This window comes from Diplodia seriata, assembly GCF_021436955.1.
Source record: "Diplodia seriata strain FDS-637 chromosome Unknown scaffold_3, whole genome shotgun sequence".
Lineage (NCBI taxonomy): Eukaryota > Fungi > Ascomycota > Dothideomycetes > Botryosphaeriales > Botryosphaeriaceae > Diplodia > Diplodia seriata.
This window is the reverse complement of record NW_027117310.1, coordinates 989,395-1,013,329: the sequence shown is the minus strand read 5'-3', so window position 1 is coordinate 1,013,329 and position 23,935 is coordinate 989,395. Positions and strand designations below refer to the sequence as shown.

General features: G+C 58.6%; 7 protein-coding genes across 7 annotated transcripts; 2 read left to right on the top strand and 5 right to left on the bottom strand.

Annotated features, from left to right (window-relative positions):
* Positions 1–1,097: 1,097 nt before the first annotated feature.
* Positions 1,098–1,814, top strand: SLS55_003035 (uncharacterized protein; the record flags this gene model as incomplete). The annotated part of the gene is made up of 2 exons (XM_066774515.1): positions 1,098–1,102; positions 1,289–1,814. The coding sequence occupies 2 exons, from the start codon at positions 1,098–1,100 to the stop codon at positions 1,812–1,814; spliced, it is 531 nt and encodes a 176-aa protein (XP_066634634.1).
* Positions 1,815–2,738: 924 nt separating this feature from the next.
* On the bottom strand, positions 2,739–3,527 carry SLS55_003034 (uncharacterized protein; the record flags this gene model as incomplete). The annotated part of the gene is made up of 3 exons (XM_066774514.1): positions 2,739–3,259; positions 3,361–3,368; positions 3,520–3,527. The coding sequence occupies 3 exons, from the start codon at positions 3,525–3,527 to the stop codon at positions 2,739–2,741; spliced, it is 537 nt and encodes a 178-aa protein (XP_066634633.1).
* Positions 3,528–5,592: 2,065 nt separating this feature from the next.
* On the top strand, positions 5,593–6,082 carry SLS55_003033 (uncharacterized protein; the record flags this gene model as incomplete). Its single annotated transcript, XM_066774513.1, has 2 exons — positions 5,593–5,687; positions 5,743–6,082. The coding sequence occupies 2 exons, from the start codon at positions 5,593–5,595 to the stop codon at positions 6,080–6,082; spliced, it is 435 nt and encodes a 144-aa protein (XP_066634632.1).
* Positions 6,083–6,243: 161 nt separating this feature from the next.
* On the bottom strand, positions 6,244–8,345 carry SLS55_003032 (uncharacterized protein; the record flags this gene model as incomplete). The annotated part of the gene is made up of 2 exons (XM_066774512.1): positions 6,244–7,755; positions 8,337–8,345. 2 exons carry the CDS (start codon positions 8,343–8,345, stop codon positions 6,244–6,246), a joined length of 1,521 nt encoding a protein of 506 aa, XP_066634631.1.
* An 845-nt stretch (positions 8,346–9,190) lies between these two features.
* SLS55_003031 (uncharacterized protein) lies at positions 9,191–9,900 on the bottom strand (the record flags this gene model as incomplete). The annotated part of the gene is made up of 2 exons (XM_066774511.1): positions 9,191–9,573; positions 9,648–9,900. 2 exons carry the CDS (start codon positions 9,898–9,900, stop codon positions 9,191–9,193), a joined length of 636 nt encoding a protein of 211 aa, XP_066634630.1.
* A 3,607-nt stretch (positions 9,901–13,507) lies between these two features.
* SLS55_003030 (uncharacterized protein) lies at positions 13,508–18,621 on the bottom strand (the record flags this gene model as incomplete). The annotated part of the gene is made up of 3 exons (XM_066774510.1): positions 13,508–18,331; positions 18,394–18,401; positions 18,618–18,621. 3 exons carry the CDS (start codon positions 18,619–18,621, stop codon positions 13,508–13,510), a joined length of 4,836 nt encoding a protein of 1,611 aa, XP_066634629.1.
* A 728-nt stretch (positions 18,622–19,349) lies between these two features.
* SLS55_003029 (uncharacterized protein) lies at positions 19,350–23,598 on the bottom strand (the record flags this gene model as incomplete). The annotated part of the gene is made up of 3 exons (XM_066774509.1): positions 19,350–22,625; positions 22,854–23,379; positions 23,552–23,598. The coding sequence occupies 3 exons, from the start codon at positions 23,596–23,598 to the stop codon at positions 19,350–19,352; spliced, it is 3,849 nt and encodes a 1,282-aa protein (XP_066634628.1).
* Between the last annotated feature and the right edge of the window lie 337 nt (positions 23,599–23,935).

The following is a 23,935-nucleotide window of genomic DNA, read 5'->3' as shown; positions in this document are numbered from 1 at the left end:
CCAAGGGAGAATCCGAATACGAATCGCTTCACACCGAGTCGAGATGCCTCTCTCAGGCATCCTGGATGAGTATCGTGCACAGGAAAGCGGAACGGATGTCCTGAAAGCACGGTGGTATCTCGTGGCGGTAATGAAGCACAACATCACGTCGGAGTCGCGGCAACGGAACTGATGCGATCCCAGGTCTCAGCCCTGGCTGCCGCAAGTGCAGGTGCAGAAACACCAGGACTATACCGACTGTGCACCGACGGGCTTTCGCTGGATAATGAGAAACTGGTCCAGCGTCGACTGAAAGAGGCAGTCTTGAAAACTAGCCCGTTGTACGGGTTTCCAAAGTGCCTCCAGGCTCTCTATCCGCTGTTCGACTCCTTGAAGGACGAGCAGATTGACACGTTTGGGCCAAGGTAGGTACAAAAGAAGCAGGAAACTGAAGCGTTGCACTGATCTGGCACACTTCAGATCCGAATCTGTTCAAGCGGGCATGGATGCGAAAGAACGGGAGGCTCGAGGCCAGCGGTACTTTAATACAACCTGGACGCCTGCAGTCGCGCAAGCGAATCAAGAGAAGAATCTGAAGTACCATCCAGATCTTGGTAAGAAAAAAAAATCCCCGAAGCGAAAGGCAGGCATTGACGATGAACGTGAAGGACTTTTGTGTCAGAAAATGGCCTACGAGTGGTGGATGAGTGAGGACGCGATTCTGTCGAACGTGGAGACGCAAATGTGCACGACAGCAGCGCTGGTCTGCTCGAATTCGCCCGTGCAAGCCATGTGGCATACTCGCGGGATAGTGCGGCATGGCGGTTCCTTGGACGATGCCAAGTTCGCTCAGAATCTCGCTCTGGCGATTGCTCGTGCCTACGACTGCGAGACGGGGGAAATCACTCGAGTGGAGGACATTGATTTTTCCGACCTGACCCCGCCTTAACCCTTTCCGACCCTTGGCCGAGGACATTTGGTCTTGGCGGCATCCACTTATTCGGCGCAATTGGTCCCGTGTGATGGGGGATGCTTGGTCTTGATGGAGAATCTACCACCTCCTTGTCTCATGCAACGGTTGGAATTTATGAACGTGAAAGTGACTGGCGCCGAGAAAAATGGGGTAGCAGATACGCCGGCTCATAAAATACGAATGTCTCGCAATCATACACGGCAGCTCATCAAGCAACATTCAAGAGGACAGCCTAAGACCGTTCTTGTTCCTACATCCGAACTACTTTTATTACCGTGCAAGTGCGTTTTCGACCATCCTCAGAGAAATCGCTTGCTGAACAATGTAGACCTGAAGCGTCCCATTCCAACCCAAGATGTCTACAAATGAGGCGGACTTCAACACACCCATCCGCCGTGTTGTCACGGGTCACAACGAAGACGCAGTGGCCATCGTGACCCGCGACGACCTGATCGCCGGCAAGAAAGCGCCGCACGGCCCCGTCATCGTCCCCGTATGGTCGACCGCGGAGCTCCCACCCGACGTCAACTCCAAGGAGGACAAAGGGCTGGCCCAGACCGGCATCGCCAACGACGGGGCCATCTTCCGGATCGTGGGCCTCCCCCCGCGCTCCAAGAGCGTGTTCCACCGCACCACCACCCTGGACTACATGTTCGTGATCGAGGGGACCGTGACCATGACGCTGGACGACGGATCGAGGACGGAGCTGAGGAAGAACGACGTCGTGGTCCAGAACGCTACCATGCATCGGTGGGACAACGACACGGATGAGTGGGCTCGGGCTATCTTCATCTTGATCAAGTCGCAGCCTCCGAAGGTCGGTGAGAAGGTTCTCGAGGCCGATATTCCCATGAAGGTCTGAATTTCCGCTGGGTTTGATGGAAGTCGTGGCCGCTCGGAGGAGAATGCGCAACAACCTTGCCTCATTTTCAACAAGTAAATTAGAAACTGGAAGACCAAAGCCGAAGACAAAATCTGAGGCTTCAGATGCTGTTGTATTACGCAAAAAGATTTGTGATGGGGCTATTCTTGCAAAATTAGCCTATATCAACTTTACAAGTGGAAGAAAGTGCATGATCGAAGACACTGCAGAAAACGTTTGGCGGCCGTCTCCCTGCGAGCAGACCCATTCTATCTATATTATCCATTCTCTTTTCATAGTTTCAACACGATGACTTACTCGTAAATAGAGCTTTGGGAGAGACTATTTAGCATCACCCCTTCTATTTGTCGCCCGCGTCCCGCTGTTGCACCTGGTTCGTCTCAAAAGGTAGACCGGCTTGTTGTCTCAATACACCATACATAGATGATGAATCCAGTGGTCGACCTTGTGTGTCAGAAAACTGCTTCGCCTCTTGTAGGTGCCGCAGCGCCACTTCGCCGACTTCCAGCTTGGTTCCGGATTCCTCCGCGCACTTGATTCCATGCCCGACATCCTTTAGTGCGAGCTCGAGACTGGACCATGGACGATCCCCTAACAGAAATGGTCAGTTTCACAAGCCAGGGTATACATGAGCATCCACGTACCTTTCGCCGGCATATAGGCACCAGTCGTCAATCTCTTCGACATATTGAACGCCAACGGCCCATACTGCTGCTCCAACAACGCCTCCATGGCCTCACTCCCCAAGCCAGTCTTCTCAGCAAAAACATGCGCTTCCGAAATCAACTCCATCATCCCAGCAGTGACAAAATTCCTATTCCGTCGCCATCAATCAGTCAGATCAGCTAGTCCTCACGCACACACAAAATACAAACACCGAAGGAAAATAAAACCCTTCTTCACTTACCCAGCCGTCTTCATCACCCCCGCCATCCTCACATCCTCGCCGACCCTCAAAACCGCCCTCCCCATGACGCCCACCACATACGGCACCACCGCCTCCTCCACCACCGCGTCCTCCCCGGCGACCACGAACAGCAGCCTTCCCTCGGCCGCGACTGGGCTCGCCCCGAACACGGGCGCCGCGACGAAGTCGGCCCCGCGCTCCGCCAGCCGCGCCGCCGCCGCCGCCGACGCCGCCGGGTGCACCGTCGACGTGTCGACGACGACCTTGCCCGCGAGGTCGAAGGCGAGCCGCAGCGCGTCCACGGTCGCGGCCAGCGCCGCGTCCTCGGCGAGCGAGAGGAAGATGACGTCGGCGCTGTCCGCGAGGGAGGCGGCGGACGGGTGCGGGATGGCGCCGAGGTCGGAGAGGGATGCGCCGCGGGACATGGTGCGGTTGGTGTAGTGGAGGGGTGGCAAGGAGGTGGATTGCAGGTGCTTTTGGAGGTTGGTCGCCATGGCGAGGCCCATGGAGCCGAGGCCTGGTGGTTGTGGGTGGGAATGTCAGTTTTGCGTGCGCGTGTGTGTGTGATCCTTGATTTTATATGCTCCTTTTCTCGGCGTTGGGTGGTGGGAAGCCGACGTGCGTACCTATCCATCCGAGCCGCTGCGGAGCGGATCCGGCGGATGTCTGTTGAGGGTTGTCCATCGTTAGGGTGATGGGGGTTGGAAAGCAGCAGTGAGGGCTGTTTGTTATGGAAGCAAAGGAGCCGTTCAATTCCTAGAGATGTTGCGGTTTTACCTTTCCATTCTGAGAAGGTGGGGTCAACGATGAGTCAACGGCGGGGCGGGGCGCAACGCGACGCCGCTTTGCATCCTCCGTCAGAAATCTGCTGATAACATCCCGATATTCCCGTTATGGTAGTAGACATGTGACTTGGCTGCTTACATGCCTTCGCGTTCTTTGCCAATGCCGCTGAAGCTAGTTTGTATGGAGATATCTTTAATTGAGTGTTCCGTCGTTTGAGTGGCCTACCGTTACTTTTAAACCTCTGCTGCCTCCAAGCCGAGTTTCAGGAATGCGGGTTCTTGCAAGGTGCTTCTGATGGCCTTTCCTCATGCCCTTTGCCCTGTGTCCTTGGCGAAACTTCAGCATTCTGTGAGGTGAAGACTAGTCTATTTGATCGTGCGCGCAGACAGCTCAAGGCACCCAGGTCATCATCTAGACATGCCCGTGTGTCATAACCAAGCACGCAATGGTTATTTTAGCTTTTCCCAAACCTACTTGGAGGGCGAGTTTCACTTCCCTGTACACGGGGGGAGGTGGGTGAATTCCGGAGACGCTGCATAATGTCTTGCAGTCACGGTCATCGTCTCAGAGAAAGAGCAGCACTATGTCCTTTGAAGATTCTCTGACGTGATTCCGTAGGGTTCAGTTGGAAAAATGCACATTCCAACTTGAATCTGATCCAGACAGCTACTGTAGCGATGCGCTTTTGACTTACCCGGAGGCACTGCGGACTTCGGTCCTGTTTTGCTTGCACGAACCACCATTTGACCAATCTTTGCGATGCGCACAATCTCCGGCAAGGAGTCCGGCAGTGCGAAGATGTCCGGTCAATGATCCATGCCAAGAGTAACTATAGTGGAAGTATCGGCGATATTGGTATTTTCCTTCAGTGCTTCGCTCACATTGGTCGATACGAAGTAGGCTGCGACACGACCCACTTCTTACATGACCATCGCTCTAAGAGGTCCCAAGAGAATTCTTCTGTTGCTAAGCATTTTGGATTTTCTTGTCGAGGATTCAAGACTTTAGCGTCCCGTTGACAGAGCGAGAGCGGCAGAGCCTAGTTGCGCACTCCATTTGACCGTGTTATTGCAAACCGCGTGTCAGTACGCTTGAGCTCCAGACAAGAAAACTGTTGAATTTGTTACGGTGGAGACAATCAAGGCCGACCAAAGGCTCAAGCGTGGGAAGAAAAGCGAACGCTTGGCGCAGGCCGGATGGGTGATCGACGATACATAGGAATAGCCGGTACCGTATGTACGATAGTGATGCTCGTATCCAGGCCAAACCCGGTGCCTTGGGGGCAACGAACACGGGTCGTTCACGAGAGAGCGCGCAAATCGGTATGTTGGCGGCATGAGGGCAGGGCCGGTAATAAGGACGATGCCTGTGATTAGCGGAGTTTTATTACTCTGACGATCTTACAGGGCTGCTTCGAGCGTCGCATCTCCGTTGCGGCGCGTGGATATGCATCCAGACACTGTTCAGTGCGAGATGACGGGCGACATGGGGAGCTGAGGCTCGGCTTGGCGGTATGGGACAACTGGTGGTGCCTGGGGTTTCAGCTCAAGGGGCGTGTAGGTACTGCGGTGCCGAAGCTCGTGCCCATGCCCATGTGGAAGATGGTGCGATGCGGGGAAAGGGTCTTCTGACGGGCGTCTCGCCGGAGTGGTGCGACGGCAAATCCATGCGCGCGATATGGGGGCGCAGGGCTGGCGGGCAGGGGTTGAGCAGCTGCTTGTCGTGCTTGTGTCCGGGAGGTGGTGCGGCACAGGGCAGGCGCAGGCCCTGAGGATGGCTCGCCGGGGGTGAGACCGGCGGCGGCTCTGATGGGCGGCTGCCGACCGTGGTGATTGGCCGCCCGCTGCTCCCCCTTCAATTTCCCTGCGAGCATCCAGCTCTCAATAAAAGACCCTCGCCCATCACCACGCGCCTGCCAAAGGACCAGCCTCAAACGCCCCGGACCCCTCGCCAGCCTCTTCTTAAAACTGCAACCATCTTCAGGCAGGCCTCCCACGCCGACCCACCGCACCCCACCCCACTGCCGCAGCCGTCCTACCCAGCCACACCACCACAACCGCCAACATGGTCGACTGCGACGCCCATCCGAACAACAACGCCTGCGAGAAGCCCGTCAGCAGCCTGCTCAAGACCCTTGTGCCCGTGTGCATCTTCGCATTGTACGTCGCAGCCCCCTGCCCCGCGCACAGCTCCGACAACTAACGCCCGTCGCAGCATCTTCTGTGGCGCCGGCATCGTCTTCTTCTGCGTCATGCGCAAGCGCCGCATACAAGATCGCGAGGCCGAGGAGAGGGCGGCGCAAAAGTACCGCGACCTGGGCTTCGACGACGACGTTGAGCCTGCGCGCCGCGCCAACAAGGGCCCGCGGGCTCCCGCCGGCCCCACGACGCGCAACAACCGCGAGAGCATGGGTCCGGCAACCGACCCGGCCTTCACCTACGAGTCCAACCCGAACATGTACCTGCGCAACGAAGGCAGCACCTACAAGCTCTCGCAGCTGCACCCCTCGCTCGAAGGCCAGCAAACACCCACCAAAAATAAGGAGTTTGTGTAGCTTCGATCTCGTTCGTCTTGAAATACCACTTTCCTTATCCGGTCGGCCCGTATTCCAGCGTTTTCCGTCGTTTGCCGCTCTTCATCATTTGCCTCCAAGCCGCCAATTTCGCATGCCATTATTACGAGACTCGACTCTCACGGACCATTTCGCTTCCCTTTTTAGAACCCGTATTCTTTCATCCTCTCCCGCTGGTAGACCCGGTGCGGCCGGCTTCCGGTCCACGTCTCCGCTTGCTTGCAGTACTCGATGCCATCCCGGACTTGTTCGCCGCTCAGCTTGACCGTGTCCATGAACTCGCAGCACGAGTTGTCTGACTCGACTGTCGCTCCCTCGGGCCGCGTGATACGGATCAGCTGCGTCTCGAAACAGCGGTACAGCGTCACTTGCTTCAGCTGCCGTGTCTGCTCGGCCAACAGCCCAAACACCTGGCTCCACTGCCCATCCCAAAGGCGCACCTCGCGCAACTCCAGCTCCTCCAGGCTGCTGCATCTCCACAGTAAATGAGACAGGTCGTCCCCCCGCGCAGTCCATCCGCGCAATGTGAGCGAGCGGAGCTTCGTCACAGCCGCCTTCGTCGCGATGCTACGGAAAAAGTTGGGATCGGTGACGCTTCTTGACAGGCCGAGCTCGTTGTACATGCGGACTTTGCGCATATCTAGCTTTTCGAGGCTTGAAGCCATGGCTAGCAAGTCTCCAAATCCCTCAATATCTTCGTTGCTGTCGATGCCGTCCCAGTCCACAGTGTTCTTCTCCCCGTCTCCCCCAAACATCTTCAGCGAGCCTCGCGACACGCTGATGCTCAACGACTTGAGACAAGACACTGCCGCCCGCGCAACCTCAGCTCCGGACGTGGCATCATCGGCGAGCAGCTTCCCGACTTCGGCTGAAAGGACGCTACAGCCCCATTCTTTTCCGAAGACCAGCATGCTGTCGATAGCTATCCCACTTTGCGCCATGGCCCGCAGCGCGATGTTGAAGTCGTGCACTGCCATCTCCCAGATCTGCCTCCTCGGCGTCTTCTGTCGCCGCCCGTGCCACTCTCCATCGGCATTATCAATGCGGAACTGAGACCCCTCACCCCCTTCTGCATCCACCAGCCTGAGCACCGATGCCTTGGGCAGGTAATCCGGCGCCCGCAGCACATGCAACCTCTGCTCCTTGCCCCGTGGCTCTCCCCGACACTTGAACACGCTCGCTTCCAGCCTCAGCGTCCCTAATGCGCCCAGCCGCGCGAAAACGGCGGCCAGCAGCTCGACATCCCGACCCGAGGCACTCGATTGCGCTCGGTCCGTCCGCAGCGCCTCGTACACGCCCAGCAGCTCGCGCGTCACGGCCAGCTCTTCGGGCCCAAGGTCGTCCCTGCGCACACTGGAGGCGCGCTCGGGCAGCTGCGGGGGCGGTTTCTTGCCGGTGCGGACGACTTCAAGCAGGGTGTCGGTGTCGAGAAAGGAGGTGACCAGGGTGACTTGCCGGACTAGCGTACCGAAAATCGGGTGCGCGACGATGGCGGCGAGCGTCTCGAGGGATTTTGTCGACAGGTCGCTGGTGCGGGCGGCAAAGCGTCGCTCGAAGCGCTTGTCGGAGGAAACTTTGGCGGCGAGGGAGTGGCAGACGAAACGCAGGGCGAGGAGGTCGGCGAAGCGGAGCGAGGAGACGACCAGGTGGAGGAGCTCGGTTGGGAGAGCGGGGAGGGTGGCGCTCGCCATGGTATGGTGTTCTCTTTCTTTCCCTCCTCTTTTGGGTTGCGCGGGCGCTTGTGGTGCACGATTCAAAAGGGCGCCTCTTCTCCTTTATTTGTTCCCTTCTTATTGGCGGTCGCGGCTGCGGCAGCGGGAGAGTGGCGGCGGCTTTTTAGCTCATGAAATATGAAATGTTTAATCGGCACGGCACGTTCTAGGCACTCCTTCGCCGTGCATAAGAAGCGCGCGGCTAGGCACCAGTAGTCCCCGCAGCGATACGAGGCCCAAGCGCATTCGTTTTCAGCGCGCATCGCGGCTAACTACTTGGTTAGGGTTGGTGGTGTGGATTCATCATCAGCATTTGCCGGGAGCAGTGTTGCTGTGCCCTAAGCGCGGCCTATCTCGACACCTACTCGGCTAATCTTTTTGCCTCTCTGCATATTGCGTCGATCGCGAGTCCGTCGTATTATTTGCCCCATCGTCAGCAGTAGTGGTGGATCGCGGTGTTAAATCGGCCTACCGAAGATATGTAGCAATCGATAAATGACCTCCACACAGGGCTTCGATCGAACAGGGGACATCCCCGCTGCAAATTATCGGCAACCCCCTGAGGCTCATGTCGACATGGTGAACTTTTTGTTACAAATGAACTGCGAGCTCTGTATAACATGTCATTCATGATTTGAATATTCATTCCTTTCGTCCTTTTCATACTTAAAAAAACTCATCTTGTGTAGTGATGCACGCATTCCACTCCGGTAACGAGGGGTAACGCGCGGCAGTGACCCGCATTGCCTACGGAGTAGATGCCGATAACGCATTGTGGCCCCCAACAAGTTCCCGTGCAATATATCGACGATCAAGATGATGGAACTGCCAGAAAAGGATGATGATGGCGATGCAAGCGGGGTCAGCGCCGAGGAAGTCGAAGTACTAGTGCAGCCCTTCGCAAGTTGCACGAACGCTTTCCTCCAACGACGTAAACCCCGGTCGACCAAGCTCTTGCAGCAGCTGCTCCGCCCGAGCTCGAGGCTCAACAACAGTCAGGTCGCGTTCGCTTTGGAAATTGGCAACAAAGGACTTTCCTGGGTTCTGCTTCCGGAGTATGTCCAAGATTGCGTCGTAGTTGTACGGCTCTGCATGGCCAAAAACCCTCTCACCGGCGACGCTTGGGTGGAGCGCTGCTGCGACGTGAAGGCGTGCGGCATCCTGCACGTCGATGAAATAATCTGTTAGATATCGCTGTCAGTCCACTCCATCCTGCAATGAACGTCGTTCGGTGCGGCTTACGTGGCGGGATGTGAGCAATCCGCTCAACATTCGTGCCATTCCACAGGTCTTCGATGAAGCTCGCAGTTGACGCAGACCCTTGATGAGCCACATCAAGGATCTTCCCAAAATTCGCGGACGGCAGGACTGGGATGCATTAGCCTGATTTTTTTAGTCCATCTTTGGGCGCAACCGTACCTGCATTCACGACCAAGTCCGGCCGCTTGGTGCCGTCCTCGTTGCAGAAGTTCCACACTGCTTTTTCCGACAACACCTTGCTTGCTGCATAGACCTGTATGCCCTGCTCCGGAGGGTATGGCGGATCCACCTCCAAAGTGCGGCTGGACTTCTCGTTCCAAGAGTCTTTTGTCACAACCTCTTCTTTCTCGGTGTTTGACATCGATGCCGCGAACGACGAGGATGTGAGGACAAACCTTTTCACTGTGCGCTCGCTGTTTGCTGCCTTCAATGCGCTCAACGCCCCATCGACTGCAGTTGGAAAAACTTTGGCAGGGTCCGGATCGAGCGTCACGTTTGACGCTACGTGAATGACAGCAGAAACCCCTGTCTGTATATCAGCAACCGCACCCATCACCCCCAGGAAAGCAACTGACCCTTTACGGCGGAGAGAAAGGCACCTTCCGAAGTTATGTCTGGTACGGCGATGAGCTCGAATTGACCGGCTCCGTACGCCTTGTCAAACAACTCGGCGACCCAAGCACCTCTCTTGGTGTCCCGTACTGTGCCGCGGACTTGGTAGCCCAATTGAAGGAATTGATCGGCCACATGTGAGCCTATGTAGCCGTTCACACCAGTTACTAGCACGGTGGAGCCTTTCGGAATTGCTGGATCCTGAATGATCGTCATCGTGGTTGCTGCTTTCTGATAGTCAGCACTATGAACCTTGCTGTGGAATGCTGGGATGAGGTCAAAGCTGTTGTATCGGGACAAACAACTGGGAGGAAACGCTCTCTTTTTATGCGAGATGCAACGCTATCCGGTTTGCTACATCCTCACCACCGCCGAGATACCGATGACGCAAGGAAAGCGTCTACTATGATTGTAGAGAGCCAATCATTGGTGCTGGGCTCCAAATCTTTCATGCATGTGAACGATTCTCTCCGGTGTCAAGTCCCCGCCTTGCCGGCTCGGGTCGGGAGTTGTTAACGTGCCCTCCCCCCTCTCCCCCCCAGTACCGAGTTGTGCCGACCGTGCATGGCTGAGACTTCCGCGCGTCTTACATCTTCGGACATCTACCGGCGACAAATTCTATGTATCCATAGTAAATACAGAATTCGTTGCCAACGAATATCCGAACTTTCAAAATTTCATACTTTACGAAAGTCGTTGCCAGATACTCTTTTTCCGAGGATAACCGAGATCTCGGTAACGACTTTTTCTACTATATGCACCAGACCTAAACGTAGAAGTTAGTGGTAGAAAGAAGTAAGAAGAAGGGTACTATGTCTATGGACGAGAGGGGTAAGAGATGGGCGAAAGTCTCAGCCATGCACGGTGGGTACACTCAGTACTAGGGGGGGGCACGTTAACAACTCCCCTCGGGTCGTGTTCAATCCCCGCTGAACTGCAGATAATATGCCCAAATTTGGATCAACTTCCGAAGCTGACACCCGCGAGGATGGAACATTGAAACAATCGATAAATCGAGACTTGATGATCATTTCCTTTACAAAAAGCGCTTCCGCATGAGGAGCTTCAGCCTTGTGAAAGGCAAAGCAACGCATTTCTGGGCCAATGATGAATATTAGCGTCAAAAAACATAGTCTACACAACGGGTAACGGGTGAAGTTAACCTGTCCGCATCTGCCTCATCGAGATATTTTCCCAACTCATTTATGGGATGGGCAGTTGGATACAAGCTTTGGACTTAAATATACGTTTTAAGTGCGTACATTTACGTCCGGATCTTCTATCCGACTGCCCATATGGATGTGGCGATGCAGTATTTGTCTAGGTTAGATGCGGGCGGGCTAATTTCTTTTTCAACCTGCTGTGTCTGTCAGATATCTCAAATTGTAATCCTCGTTACATAAAGACAGTTTACTATAGCTAAAGCTGCTGCAGGTAGAAGAAATAGTCCAATTCTCACATCCTACGACTACATTGGATATTTCCACCATACTCACGCAACCTTGACACACACAAAGCCTCCGAACCCAGCTCAAAGCTGCGCGCCGAGGCTCTTGAGCACTTTCCTCGCACCCTCCCTCACATCCTCCACAATCTTCCCCGCCGGTAAAACCTCATTGATCAACCCCACCCCAGTCCCCGCCCAAACGGTAACCCTCATATCCTCCACCTCCCCAGCCCCGGCCTTCCCCCCCTTCTGCTCCTCGACATGCAACCGCCTAATCTCCTCGACCCCCTCGCCGGCCACGAAATCTCTATACGTCCGATTCACCAAACCCCTCCCATCATACAGCTCGGGCCAAACATTCCCGCCCTCTCTCGCCTCATCAAACGCCTTCGACCTCACCGTCTGCACGCCCCCATCCCTCGCCTCGACGACCCTCCTCCCATAATACCCCGGCCCGCCCACCTCCTCGCTCGCCAGAAACCGCGTCCCCATCACGACACCACCCGCCCCCAACGCCAACGCCGCCGCCGCCCCCCTCCCCTCCGCAATCCCCCCCGCCGCCACGACCGCAACTCCCCCAACTCCCGCGTCTGCAAGCGCGTCCCCCACCTCCGGCACCAGCGACACGATCCCCGCCCCGCGCTCGAACCCGTGCCCCCCGGCGTCCGCGCCCTGCGCGACCAGAACGTCCGGCGGCGATGCGGACGACGAAGCGGCCGCCAGCGCAGCCCCGACGCTGCCGATCTGGATCCACACGGCGGTGCGCGGGCTGGCGGCGCGGATCGCGGCCGTCCACGTTGCGTAGTCGCCGTACCGTTCGCCGTTACCGTTACTGTCGCGCGCCGCGAAGAGCCACGCGGCTGCGGGCCGGTGCTGGCGGATCGCGTCGGCGGCGGCGGCGAGGGGCGCGCCGAAGCAGAGGATGCCGACGCCGATGGGGAGGATGGAAGTGTCGTTCGCGTCGTCCGAGGAAGGGGAGGGGGAGGAGGAGGAGAGGGAGGCGACGACGTGCGGTGCTAGCAGGGACCGGGCTTTGGCCATGTCGGCGCCCAGCTGCGCCATGTCGACGCCGCCGCCGATGAAGCCGATGCCGCCGGCGTTGGTGACGGCGGCGGCGAGCTCCGGGCCGGCCGAGCCGGCCATGGGCCCGTTGATGATGAGCGGGGTTTGGGTCCAGGGGTAGTTTTTGTAGAGGGTGGAGGAGGAGGAGGAGGAGGCCATTGTGGTGGTGGTGGTGATTGTGCTTGGGTTGGTTGGATGGGATGGAGAGGTCTGGGTTTCGTGGCGGGTTTCGCGGAACGGTGTCTCGGACGGGTGTGTCGTACAAGTGGAGGAGGTTGTCGTGGGTTGGATTTTAGATGGATGTAGGCTTGCGTTGCGGGTTCTTAAGCTGACGTTGGAGACTGCCGAGGGATGCCGATGATGACACCCAATACGTACAAGTCCAGCCAATTGGGGCCGAATTTGCGCCATCCGCTTATGTACTTTGAAGAGGCGTCAAGACGAACCCAGGTAAGTTATCGTTTTTACTGGCCAGTCGCTCCTGTTCCGCGCTTATCCCGCCGGGATGAGTCAGGATTGTGAGTGGGTCAAATCAACATCCGTAAGGCCGACCACTACTTCTCCGCGGAGCATGCTTTCGAGAAGCGACAGTCTACCAAAACCAAGACCTATGAGACTCTGTTGAGGGTACGAGGTCGGTATCACCGGTGATCAGATATACCAGTAGCAAAGCGAGGACCTGCCTCCATTACTGGTTGATTTCCAAACTATCTTGTATTAAGCTTCCACGGAAGGATTGACAGATCGAGAGAACGACGACCAACGGACCCGCAGACAATGCCGAACGCACCGACAGGGCAATTAGTGTCGACGACGTTCAAAAGGAAAACCCGAAGGAACGAATCCGGCGCATAGATGGGGAATCTCAAACTTAAGTAGAATACCAACGGCGCGACGAAAGCACGCATGAACAAAAAGGAGAATATGTATATAAAGACAGACAGCCGCACTTCCGGGACTGACCCACCACCTCCCATGCTTTTGTTCAGCTCCAACCTTTGGGCAAAGCAATTTGACAATACCGCCCACCTCAAGAGGTCCAACAAGAGAGAGAGAAAAATCAACAACGAACAACGAACAGCTAACAGCAAGGTACCGACAACTTGAATATCAACAACCGAAAACCAACCATTTGTACGAATCGGCAATCTGGTAGAAAACAAATGAAAAGGAAGAGCGAAGACAAAAGAAAAGGGGCAGAAAAGAACAGAGTGTATGAACAGCACGACTGTGCAAGGAAAAAAAGCACCGGGAAAAGACTGTTGTGTACACCACGACGACCACCACCACCCATTACCACCATCCCTTACTCACTCACTCGACCGTCCCATCCCACCTCGGCGTCCACTCCATGCCAGGGTAACTAGCCGCCTGCATGACGACCGGCTCATCAGCATCTTCGCTCTCCCCTCTCCTCTCCCTCTGCCGCTCCTCCGCACCCTCTCTCCGCTCATCCTCCTTCCCCTGCTGCTGCTGCTGCGCCGGCGGCGGTACCGTCGACATCATCATCGGCGGCGACGGCGCACTGCCTGCCTCCCTCTGCGCACGCTCCAGCACCTGCGCGCCCTGCTGCCCGGACTCCCTGCTGCGGAGATTGAAACCGGTCGGCTCGGCGTACAGATCCTCATCATCATCGTCATCCTCATCGTCCTCGCTATCGTCGCCAGGGATCTTACCGCCCTGCTGCGGCGGCGACGGCGAGGCTCCCGGATGATGATGATGATGTCGACGACCGGGCGACGAAGAAGCCGAGATGCCGTACTCCTTCGCATACGCCGGATCCATCTGCAGATCACCCGCCGCGGCCACCGGGCCGGCGCTGTACCGCTGCGTCGGATGGACAGCAGGTCTATTCTGATCCAAGCCCGGGGGCGGCCGCGGCGAGATGTTGCCCGTGATGGGCAGCTTCGCCGGCGGTGTGGGGCTGATGCTGCCGGTCAAGCTGGGCTTGGGGCTGTGGCGGAACATGGGGTGCACGTTGCGCTGCTGGCGCTGCTCCAGCTCGAGTTCGAGTTCCATCTCGCGTTCCCGCTCCCGCTCCCGCTCGCGCTCGCGTTCCTGCGCCAGCAGCCGCTCCTGCGCCTGTCTCTCGCGCACGCGCTCGAGCTCCGTCTCGGCTTCCTCGGGCGAGATCTCCTTCCAGCGCGGCTCGATGCGCGTCGCCGCCGGGGTCGTCGTCGTGGGCGACGAGTTGCCGGCGGCACCGCTGATGGCGGCGACGGCGGCCGCGGCCGTGGCGGTTGTGGTGACGGGTGTGTAGCCGCGCGGCAGGACTTCTCGGTATGCGGCTGCCATCGCGGCGGCGGGACCGCCGGCTGGCATTGGGGGAGATGGAGGCGACCATGCGGCGCCGCTCTGGCTCTTCTCGAACTCACCGCCGGCGCCGCCGCGCCTGTCGTCTTCACCCGAATCGGAGGACTCGTTGGTTGCGACGTTGCCGGGGAGGCTGAGCTCGAAGGGGCGCTGCTGCTGTTGGTGAGGAATGTGGTGGGGATGGGGCCACTGTTGCTGTTGAGACGGCGGCGGCTGTTGCTGATACGGTCCCCGTTGTTGAGGGATCCTTCCCGCACTCCTCTGCCGCTCCGCCTGCGCTGGCGACTGAGACTGTTGTTGCTGTTGCTGCTGCAAGTGCCACAGTCTCTGCCTCTCAAAGGCGTCCGATGGGCCACTACGCTTCCTCTGCGCGTCCGGACTCACTCGCCCGAAATAGTTCCCACCAGCAGCAGCACCACCACCAGACGACTCGCTCGCCCTCGACGTGATCGGGCTGACTATCATCTCCTCACCGGCTCTGCCGATGATGCCACTTCCTTGCCTTTGCTGCGGCGGGGGCTGTTCTCCAGGCTGGGGCGGCGTCAAAGCCGAGACCTGCGGCGAGAGTGCCGCTCCATATTCGCTGCTCTGGCTGGGGTGGCGACCGTACTGCTGGGCCGGTGGGGGCGTTTGGTAAGCGCGAGCCGGTCCCGCCGGCGGATACTGCTGCAGCATCTGCTCGGAGAAGCGGCGGCCGGGAGGCGGCATCGACGACGGCGGAGGAGGGCCGTTGGGCCACAGGGCGCGATCTTGCGAGAGGGCGCGCTGAGGGGCGGATGGCTGCGAATAGTAGCGGGTGCGAGGCGCGGGGCCGGGACGAGGTGCGAAGCCGCTGCTGGCAACCGCGGCAGGCCCAGGGTATCCCGCGTGTTGAGAAGCAGGAAGGGTACCGGTGGAGTAGAAGCTGGATCCTCCGGCAGAGCCTGCCGAAGGAGGGGGCGGAGGAATTCGTTGCTCCCCGGTCGATTTGAGGGATTCGCCTTGCGAGCCCTGCTCTCTGAGCGCTTCCTCAGTCACGCCTGCTCCCTCGCGCAACTCACGGTAGCTGCCCATCATCCTCGGAGGTTGCGGAACAGGCGCGTAGGCCGCTTCCCTCACCTCAGTGCTGCCACCCTGAGGTTGTTGGACAGCAGATAGGTTCCCGCTGCTACTGTTGGTATTGGCCTTCCTCAGCTTTGACAGCTTGCCCTTGCTGTCGCTGCTCCGAAGCTTCTTCTTCTCATCCTTCTCACGCTCAGTAGCAGCAGCAGAGGACGAACGACCGAAGATGCTACCAAACAGTGACGACCGCTTCTTCTTATCTTTCTTCTCCTTCTCCGCTGCCGGCGACATTGGCTCCGTTGACAAGCGGCCGGAGCTGGCGTTACGCTGCAGCACCTTCCGACCCTTCTTAGACTGGTTGGGAGCAACTGCCGGGCTGGCTGGCTCAGTCTCGGGTGGCGGAGGGGCCTTGGCCAAATGTGACTGCGAGGTGCTGGCATCGTTCCGCTTGAATGGTGAAAAGATCCCGGACCGCTGCCGTTTGTGCTTCTGGCTGTCAGCATCCTTGCTTTTCTTGCTGGCCTCCTCGCTAGTGGTGGGCTTCAGCTGCCCCTCGTGGACGCTGGACTGGTAGGAGAAACTGCGATGCAGCATCGCCCCCTGGTCGATGTGCTGCGGATTGATGCGCTCGTTGACGCGCTCTACCGACTTGGAAGGCGGCGTGTTTGAATTTGAGCCCGAGGGCGACGCCCTGTTGTTCGCGCCGCTGCCAATGGTACCGAGAATCGACCTTCTCTTTGCTCGCAGCTCAGAAGTCTCGGAGTGGTCTGGTGGCCCGACACCCGGCAAGGTGAATTCGGACGAATAAAGCCGTGGGTCGAAATCCGGACGGGTAAAGTTGTCGTTCGCGTCGCTTTGAAGAAGCAGTGACCGACGATGCCCTTCGAGTCCTGGGGGCGGCGCCGGGTAGCCTTGACGGGGCGGGCCCTGTTGCTGCCGCGGCGGCAACGGTCCAGGCTGCCAACTGTAAGGACCGCGTCTGGCGTACGGCATACTCCGCTGGCTACCAGAATTGGAAGGGACGTTTGGTCCTTGAGGCGGTGCACGCTGGCCGTAACGTGGTCCCATGTTGCCTAGTTGCAGCACCTCCTCCTGCGCACCCTGGCCTTCCATGTACGAGAACGGGCGTGGAGCCTGCTCCATATCTCTGCGAATTGGTCTGGGACTAGGTCCGGCATCGAACTCGGCATTGATAGGACTGACTTGGTATTCACGTGAGCCACCATCTTGCTCCGTTGACACGGGGACGTCTGCGGGAGCGGCGGCAGCAGTGCTGATATCTTGCAGAGGCGACGCAAGGCGTGGGGGTTGCTCAATGGGATCTGGGGTTTGCACCACTTCTGCCGCAATGCTGTGGCCATGCGATTCCGGGGAAGGCGACCGCTGAGCTTCAGCATGCGCATCATGAGCCTGTTCGTGCTCTTCAGCTTCCTCAGGCTGCTCCTGGTTAGTAGCCGCCCTAAGCTGCTCATCGCGCGCATCGGCCTCGGCGTCGTCCAGCTCAATGGGCGAGACGTCAAACTTGGGTCTGTCCAACTCGTGGTCCTCGAGCGTAAGACCCTTCTTCGCCATCTCGTCTAGCGGAATGGGCAACAGTGAGGCAATTGAGCCTTTGGAGTCCCTAGTGCGGATGGACTGCCGAGAGGATGTAGCACCGCCGGCGGTGGCACGCTGCGCGAATGACTGGCGGGAGGATTTGGCTCCTTCCTCTTCTCCCCTCGCCCCTTCTTCGACATTGTCTGCCTGAAGATCCTCATCACCACCAGTCACAAAGCGGCCCATGCTCCCCGCACTGCCCTTGCTGCGCACGCTGACAGGCGTGCTGTTACGCACGACACTCTCGATGACGCGCTCCATCCGCGCCTCTGCCGCTAGGCTCCTTCTCTTTTCCTTCTCGTCTAGCCACGACAGCGGTTCGATGCTCGGGCTGGGCAAGACGCCCAGGCGCTCCCATTTGCTTTTGCCGCTCTTCTGGCTACCGCTCCGGCCAACGGCGCTGCCGCTGGCGTACTGGGCCGTCGGCATGGCGATGGTGCCGGGCGTGGCCGAGCGCTGGATGGGCGACTGGGCGCGCTCGGCGAACGAGCGGTGGCCGCCGGGGGTGCCTGAGCGCGATATGGGGGATTGGCTGAAGGCGCGGCTCACGGGCGACGCGGGGTCGGGTAGGGTTTCCCATTCCTCGGGCGCGACGAACTGTTGGGCTTGGGCTGGGGCTTGCACGGCTGCGGAGGTGCTGCCGACGCTGCTGACGGGCCTGCTGCCGGCGGGCGAGTTGACGGCCGAGATCTGGCGGCTGATGGGTCTGCTGATGTTCATCTCGCGGCCTTCCTTCCTGCTGCTGTCGACGGCGCCATCTTGGCTTTGTCGAGGCGGCACAGCAGCTTCTGTCGTTGGCTGCGACAGCGCTACGCCGGAAGCGGCAGCTGACTGCGTCTCTGCATCGGCAGTGGCCCGGTCCGCCCGTCCCGGATCCGCCCCGAAATCGACGGCGTCCACTGCGGTACCTTCGTCCTTCGATTTGACTGGCTGCTCGCCCTCGCTTCCATGGATATGCTTGTCCACCTCTTCGCTGAGTCTGGTCGCCTCGGCCTCGTTCTCCATTGCCTTTTCTACCTCCCTCCCTTGCCTCCCCTCGCCATCTTCCACTGTCTTCTCCCCCTCTTCGCCCCCGTCTTTCGCCCTCTGCTCAGCAACCGGTCCCTCCATTTCCTTTCCCTTTCCCTTGACGGCCCCAAAGTGCTCACCCGCACCCAAATCCTTCGGAATCGGAGGGGGCGGTGGCGGCTGCGATGCCGCAGAGCCCACGGGTTCCACGCCGCTACCAGCCTCTTCAAGTAATACCATACTGGCCGGCCTACTCCTGCTCACGCTCCTACTGCCGCTCTTACTCCTTTGCCTCAGCCTACCGAGAGAAAACCGCCTCTTTTTCTTCTGTTCTCCCTCCTTCAATGGCTCTTCTCCCTCGAACGGAGTCGCAGGTGTTTGAAGAACGCTGCTACTGAGTGGGTTTGCAGAAGGTGGAGAAGTTGCCTGCGGAACGGACGTGTTAATGGGCGGGGGTGGATGAGACACATTGGCGGCGGCGGCGTGCGTCGGTGGAGCTTTGGGCGTTGCAGCGGCAGCAGAAGTGCTAGGGGGCTCGGGCTGGGACGGTAATGCGGGGAGTGGTGGTGCTTGTGCAGCAGCAGTGGTGTTGATGTTACTTGATGAAGGAGCGGAAGTTTCGTGGGGAGTGATGTTACGGGAGGCCTGCTTGCACACGGGTATCGAATCAACCTTCACGTTCTCAAAGTTGAGTAATTTGGTTCAAGCGGTGACGAATCGTGGCAGCAATTGGAGGCGAGGAATTAGGATTGAAGAAATTATACAAAGTACGCAAGTGCCTGAAGGGACCAAGATTCGCCTATTCGTACAGGTGTGGATCATGCATGGTGAGAATGGGGAATAGAGCGGGAAGAAGAAAAGACGGCCGTGAGCCAAACTAAGTCGTTTTCGTAAATGATTGCAGCACTCCAAGGGGTCGTGCACGGGAAGTTGAAGCTCGTGAGAATGCAACGCGAAACCCGCCATTCTCGTCCGCCGAAAAAGCATCAACTCCGCATGCACTCCTCTTGCAGGTGCTTGTACTCGCGAAAAGACCGCAGCTCGACAGAAGGAAAAAAATCCGAGACCGGGAAGGCTCGCCAGCAACCCCACATTTCCAAACAATCAAAACTCCAAAGGAAAGGGTCAGGAAGCAAACGAGCAGGACTGACGTGAAGGGGTAGGTCGTGTATGTAGGAAAGAGAACCAAGAAAAATCATCAATCTACCTTGCTTTCGCCTCTGAACCTGCTCCGTCCCTTGGCGAACAACCCCTTTGCCTCTTTCATTCCCTTTCCGCCCAGAACTCCAGCGCCCTTGAGCAAGTCCTTGCCTCTGACCTGGATCTTCGCAGGGCCGGCACTGCTCGACTGCCCGCCATCCGTGGGACTGGAAATGGTGTCGTGTCCGCTGGGTGCGGACGTCAGCCCGGAGGCGGTTTGGCTGGTCTTGCGGAAGCCTGTCGCAAAGTGCGAAACGGAAACATTGTGCTTGTGGCGCATCATCAGGCCGCCACCGCTGCTGGTGTGAGTGCTTTGGATGGGTGGCAGCGGCTGCTTTGGAAGATTTGCAAGCTCGGCGTGCTCTGGTTTATTAGCCAGCGTGGTGGAGACCCAGTTGCGGAGGCCCGTGTCCATGTGTGCAAACTGCTCGCGCGTCTGCTGATACTTGGCCAGGCGCTCGTCGGGCGATTTCAGCGCAAGGATCTCACGGAACAGGGGGACACGGTGCTCTTCCTGCTGCGCGGCTCCAAAAGGCGTTGGTTGAGCCGACGTGAATGATGGGTGCGAGGATGGGGGATCGACATCGGTCGTCTGTGCTCGCCACGCGTCCGCGTTGAGTGGCTGATTGGGCGCCGCAGGGGCCTCGAGCTCCACAGCTGACGCCGACGAGCTGTCAAGCTCGGCCTCTGGGTTCACAATGTGCAGGCCATCAGAATGGAGACCTGGCGCATCGGGCAACTCAGCAATGGCCTTGGCGACCGACGGTCCGTCCTCAGACTGCCGTGCTGCTGCATAGTGTGAGCTGTCAGCTCCAGGGGCGGTGGAAGCAGTCTCTTTGCTGGCGGCTAGCGCCTGTGCTCCGGCCGGAGCGGCCTGAGCGGCGGCATTTCCAGCACCTTCTTGTCCCTCCCAGCTGAACTTCTTCGTCAACAAACCCGCCCGCGACGAGCTGTCATCTGCAGGCGCCGGCGGCCCTTCTGGCTCAACCGTGCGAATGGTGCTATCCGGCGCTGTGGTTCGCAGGGCCGCACTGTGGCCCGAGCCACCACCACTTGCATCTTCACCGCCAGCGGCCCAGTAATATTCGTACTCGCTCGGCACCACGGAGCTGGCACGGTTCTCCTGCAAGGCTTGGGGCGTTTCTTGAGCAGTTGGCTGCGGCGTGAGAGAACGGTTAGCATCTTGGACACTGCCAACCAGACTAGGAGTGCTGAGCCGCTTCATGATATCCGCAGTCAGCCTATCCGTCGCCAAATCAGATGTGTCAGGACCCGGGCTGTATTCTTCCGGAGCTGTCTGTGACGCGCCACGAGTTTCCAGGCTCGGTGGCTGAAGGGACGGGCTCCTAGACGACATGAGTGGTGGAGGCGCCTTTACAGGCGAGTAATCCTCGCGATCGCCTTCATTGAGAGTCGGGGTTGGCGCACCGCTCGACGACGCAATCGACGATGCTGTCCTGTCAAGCTGTAGCGGACGGAGGTACACATCGCCAACTGCCCTGCCTTTCCTTTCTTCTTCGACCTTTGGCGGCTCGTCCGACGCGTTGGAGCCTTCCCAGGATTCAGGTTCCGACTTGGCCGGGCTCCGCTGCCCTGGGGCAACGGTAGACTTGATCGATTCTCCAATAGCAGCCCCTGCCGCAGCAAGAGCTCCCATCGGATCATGCACCGGATCGACGGCATCCTTGTGATCGACAGGGTGCTTCGCCGTTGTCGGCGTTATGTCCGCTTCACCAAGAGCATCACTGTTCCTAGTTGGCGGCGTATCTTCGCGTTCCTGCACTGGCTCCATTGCGGGCTCCTGCCTTTCCTTCTCGGGAGACGATTGGCCCACAGTACTGTACGACTCCCACGTGCCAGGCAGCTTTGGCCTAAAACTGGCTTCCCTTGCAGGCTGCGGGCGCTCCCCGGCCGTTTCTTTGGTTGGAGAGGGTGATTGAGAGAGCCTCTTGTTCCCAGAGCCATTGCTTTTGATGGAAGAAATGGAATGGGCCGAGTTGCGCCTGGAGTCAACGATGTCGTTGAATTTTCCTGCGAGATCACGGACTCTTCCTTTCGTCGGTGATTCCGCCCTGGCAACGGGGGAGCCATGTTCGGGTGTTGCTCCACCAGCTGATTTGCGTCGATGTTCCAAGAACGATGTCTGTGCCTGTTTCTCCTCCGCTCCCATGTTAGCACTAGTGCGCTTGTTGTTGCTAGAAGGGGATGAGACTAGATCGGCCTCTCGCGTGGCGAAGTTGGTGGGGCTCGCCGGGTCAAGGGGACTGACCCCACTGAGCTCGCCAGATTCACCGGCGGGCACTGGCCTCGCAGGCTCGATGAAGGGGGACCTGGCGGGGCTCTGGCTGGGACTAGGAGTTCCCAGCGGCCGTCTTCCAGTCGGCGTTCCAATGCGTGGAATTGAGCTGCCAGATCCATTCCTCGAGTGCGAGAGCGCGATGACGCCTGGGGCTTGCTGGAGTGTTCCAGACGAAGCGGGTCTTGATCCACCAGCGGGTTCCTCAGCAATAGCAGGCGTGGTGTTCTCCATGTCTCTCTTCCAAGAGGTAGGATTCGCGCCACTAGGCACCCTACTCATGATGGGGCTAATGCCAGCTGTGCTGTCCGTATTACTCCTAGACACACCACTGCCTCCGGCAGAGAGCGAGTTCGATTTGGACACCGGAGTAGGCGGAACGGAATTATCGTCCTTGCGCTCGAATGCATTACGGACAGCAGTACGGAACCCGTGCGACGGCTGGTGGTGGAGAGACGCCTCTTCGGAGGGACCGACCTCAGGCTGCGGAAGGACTTCGTTAGCCTCTGCAAGGTCCTGTGCACTGGATGATGTGGAAGGTTTCTCCGCAGAATTCCAGAAGTCCGCGCCGAAAGACGACACAGGGACATCAGGCAGCGCTGATATATGTGGCGGGCTAGACTGCGAAGGTGTAGCCTGTTGAGACTCGGCCTTGGCTGCCTTTTCGGCTTGGACGAGTGAGAATTCGGGCAGGTACTCGCTCTTCCTCTCGGCTACAGTCTCAAGCGGTGCCAAGTTCTGTCCCCTTCCGGCATCTGAGCGCTCCACAATGGGACTATGGCCGCGATCCAAGCTATCCGAGCTGGTTGTTGACTTCGCACCAGGCGATTGCAACTCAGCTTGCGACGGGCGAGTCGCGAAATCCAGGCTCGGCCTCTCTGAGTCCATTGATGCCTTTCTGCGCTCGTGTTCCACACGCTTGTAGATATCGGCCGGACGAATGAAGGGCAGGGGCTTGTTGGGGTTGCTGGGGGCGCGCTGCCGAGACGCTGTTGGTGTTGACTGCGCCGAATCACCGGACTGGGCCGGTTCTGTCGACGGCTGGCTGAGACTGCTTTTCCGGGGCGGAAAGCGGGAGGATGGTGATTCCTGGGGTGCAGTGGGGGTGGATGTGTTGTGCGACCTCATTTGCAGAGGGGGTGGAAGGGCAGATACGGAAAAGTCGCGGCGGAGTTGGGGGGCCTGGTATGCGGAAGAGTCACTCACAACTGACGGGTCCCAGCTTGTACTGGAGACGCGGCTCTGCGCGGATTCTGGCTCCTGGAATGCCTGCGGGGACGTCGATAGCACCTGCTGCGACGGATCCGCACCAGGCGCAACCGCGACAGCGGGCGCTTTTCCCGCAGCACTCCCTTCTCGTACCGAAGTGTCGATCGGCGGCGGCATCGTTTGCGCGTGGTTGAGCGAGGCCGAGAAGGCCCTCTTGTCGTCGCCATACTCGAAAGACGAGCGACGGCCAGGCACGGGAGCTTGGACGGGCTCGGTGAAGCTCCGCGACGCGCCGGTCTTATCTATACTCTGACCACGCTGCCTCAGGCCGGTAGGTTCCTGGGGGCTTTGTGAGGCGTGGGCAGCCACGCCATACTCGTCGTCCTCGTCATAATCGCCCCAATCGTCGCCGTCGTACGAAAATGCCTTCGCCTGCACCCACTTCCTTGTCTTGTTGCGGTTGATATTGGTTTTGAATGACGGGGGCTGGCCGCTGGTGAAGGGATTCGGGCGGGGCTGGTCTCTGTATAAGGATCAGTATCGAATCGCGCATATGCACTGAGCCCGAATCGTGTCGGGGTCACATGGAGTATGATAGCGCGCGTCCGGATGCGAAAGCCTGGCAGAAGGGGTACCGCAGCTACCCGAATGCGCGCTTCTGATCCTACGAGAGGTACATTTCTGCTCGGACTTACAAAGGAGACGTTACGCGGTCCTGCGAGAAGCGGTAGGGCCCCGACATGGTGGATTACGCGGTGTGTACGGCTAATATGGCCACGGCATTGGGCTTGACGGAGCAGCGAACGGGGTGGAGAGGGCGGTAGTGAAGGAGGCGAGCCGGGAGAAGTATGCGACAGGCGGCGATCGGCGTTGTCGCTCGTAATTGCGGATGTGTAGTCGCAAGCCGCGACGGGTGATGGGCGGACACGAGGCCGTTGTAATGAAGTAGGGCTGTGGGCTGATGACGCTCGGTCCGCTCCCCTACGACAATCAGTTTTGCAGCGCACAGGATATGCTGCAAATTTCAGGGAGAAGAGGGAGGCTGTTGTTGCAGCAAAAGGCGTGGTCGGGTAGAGGTC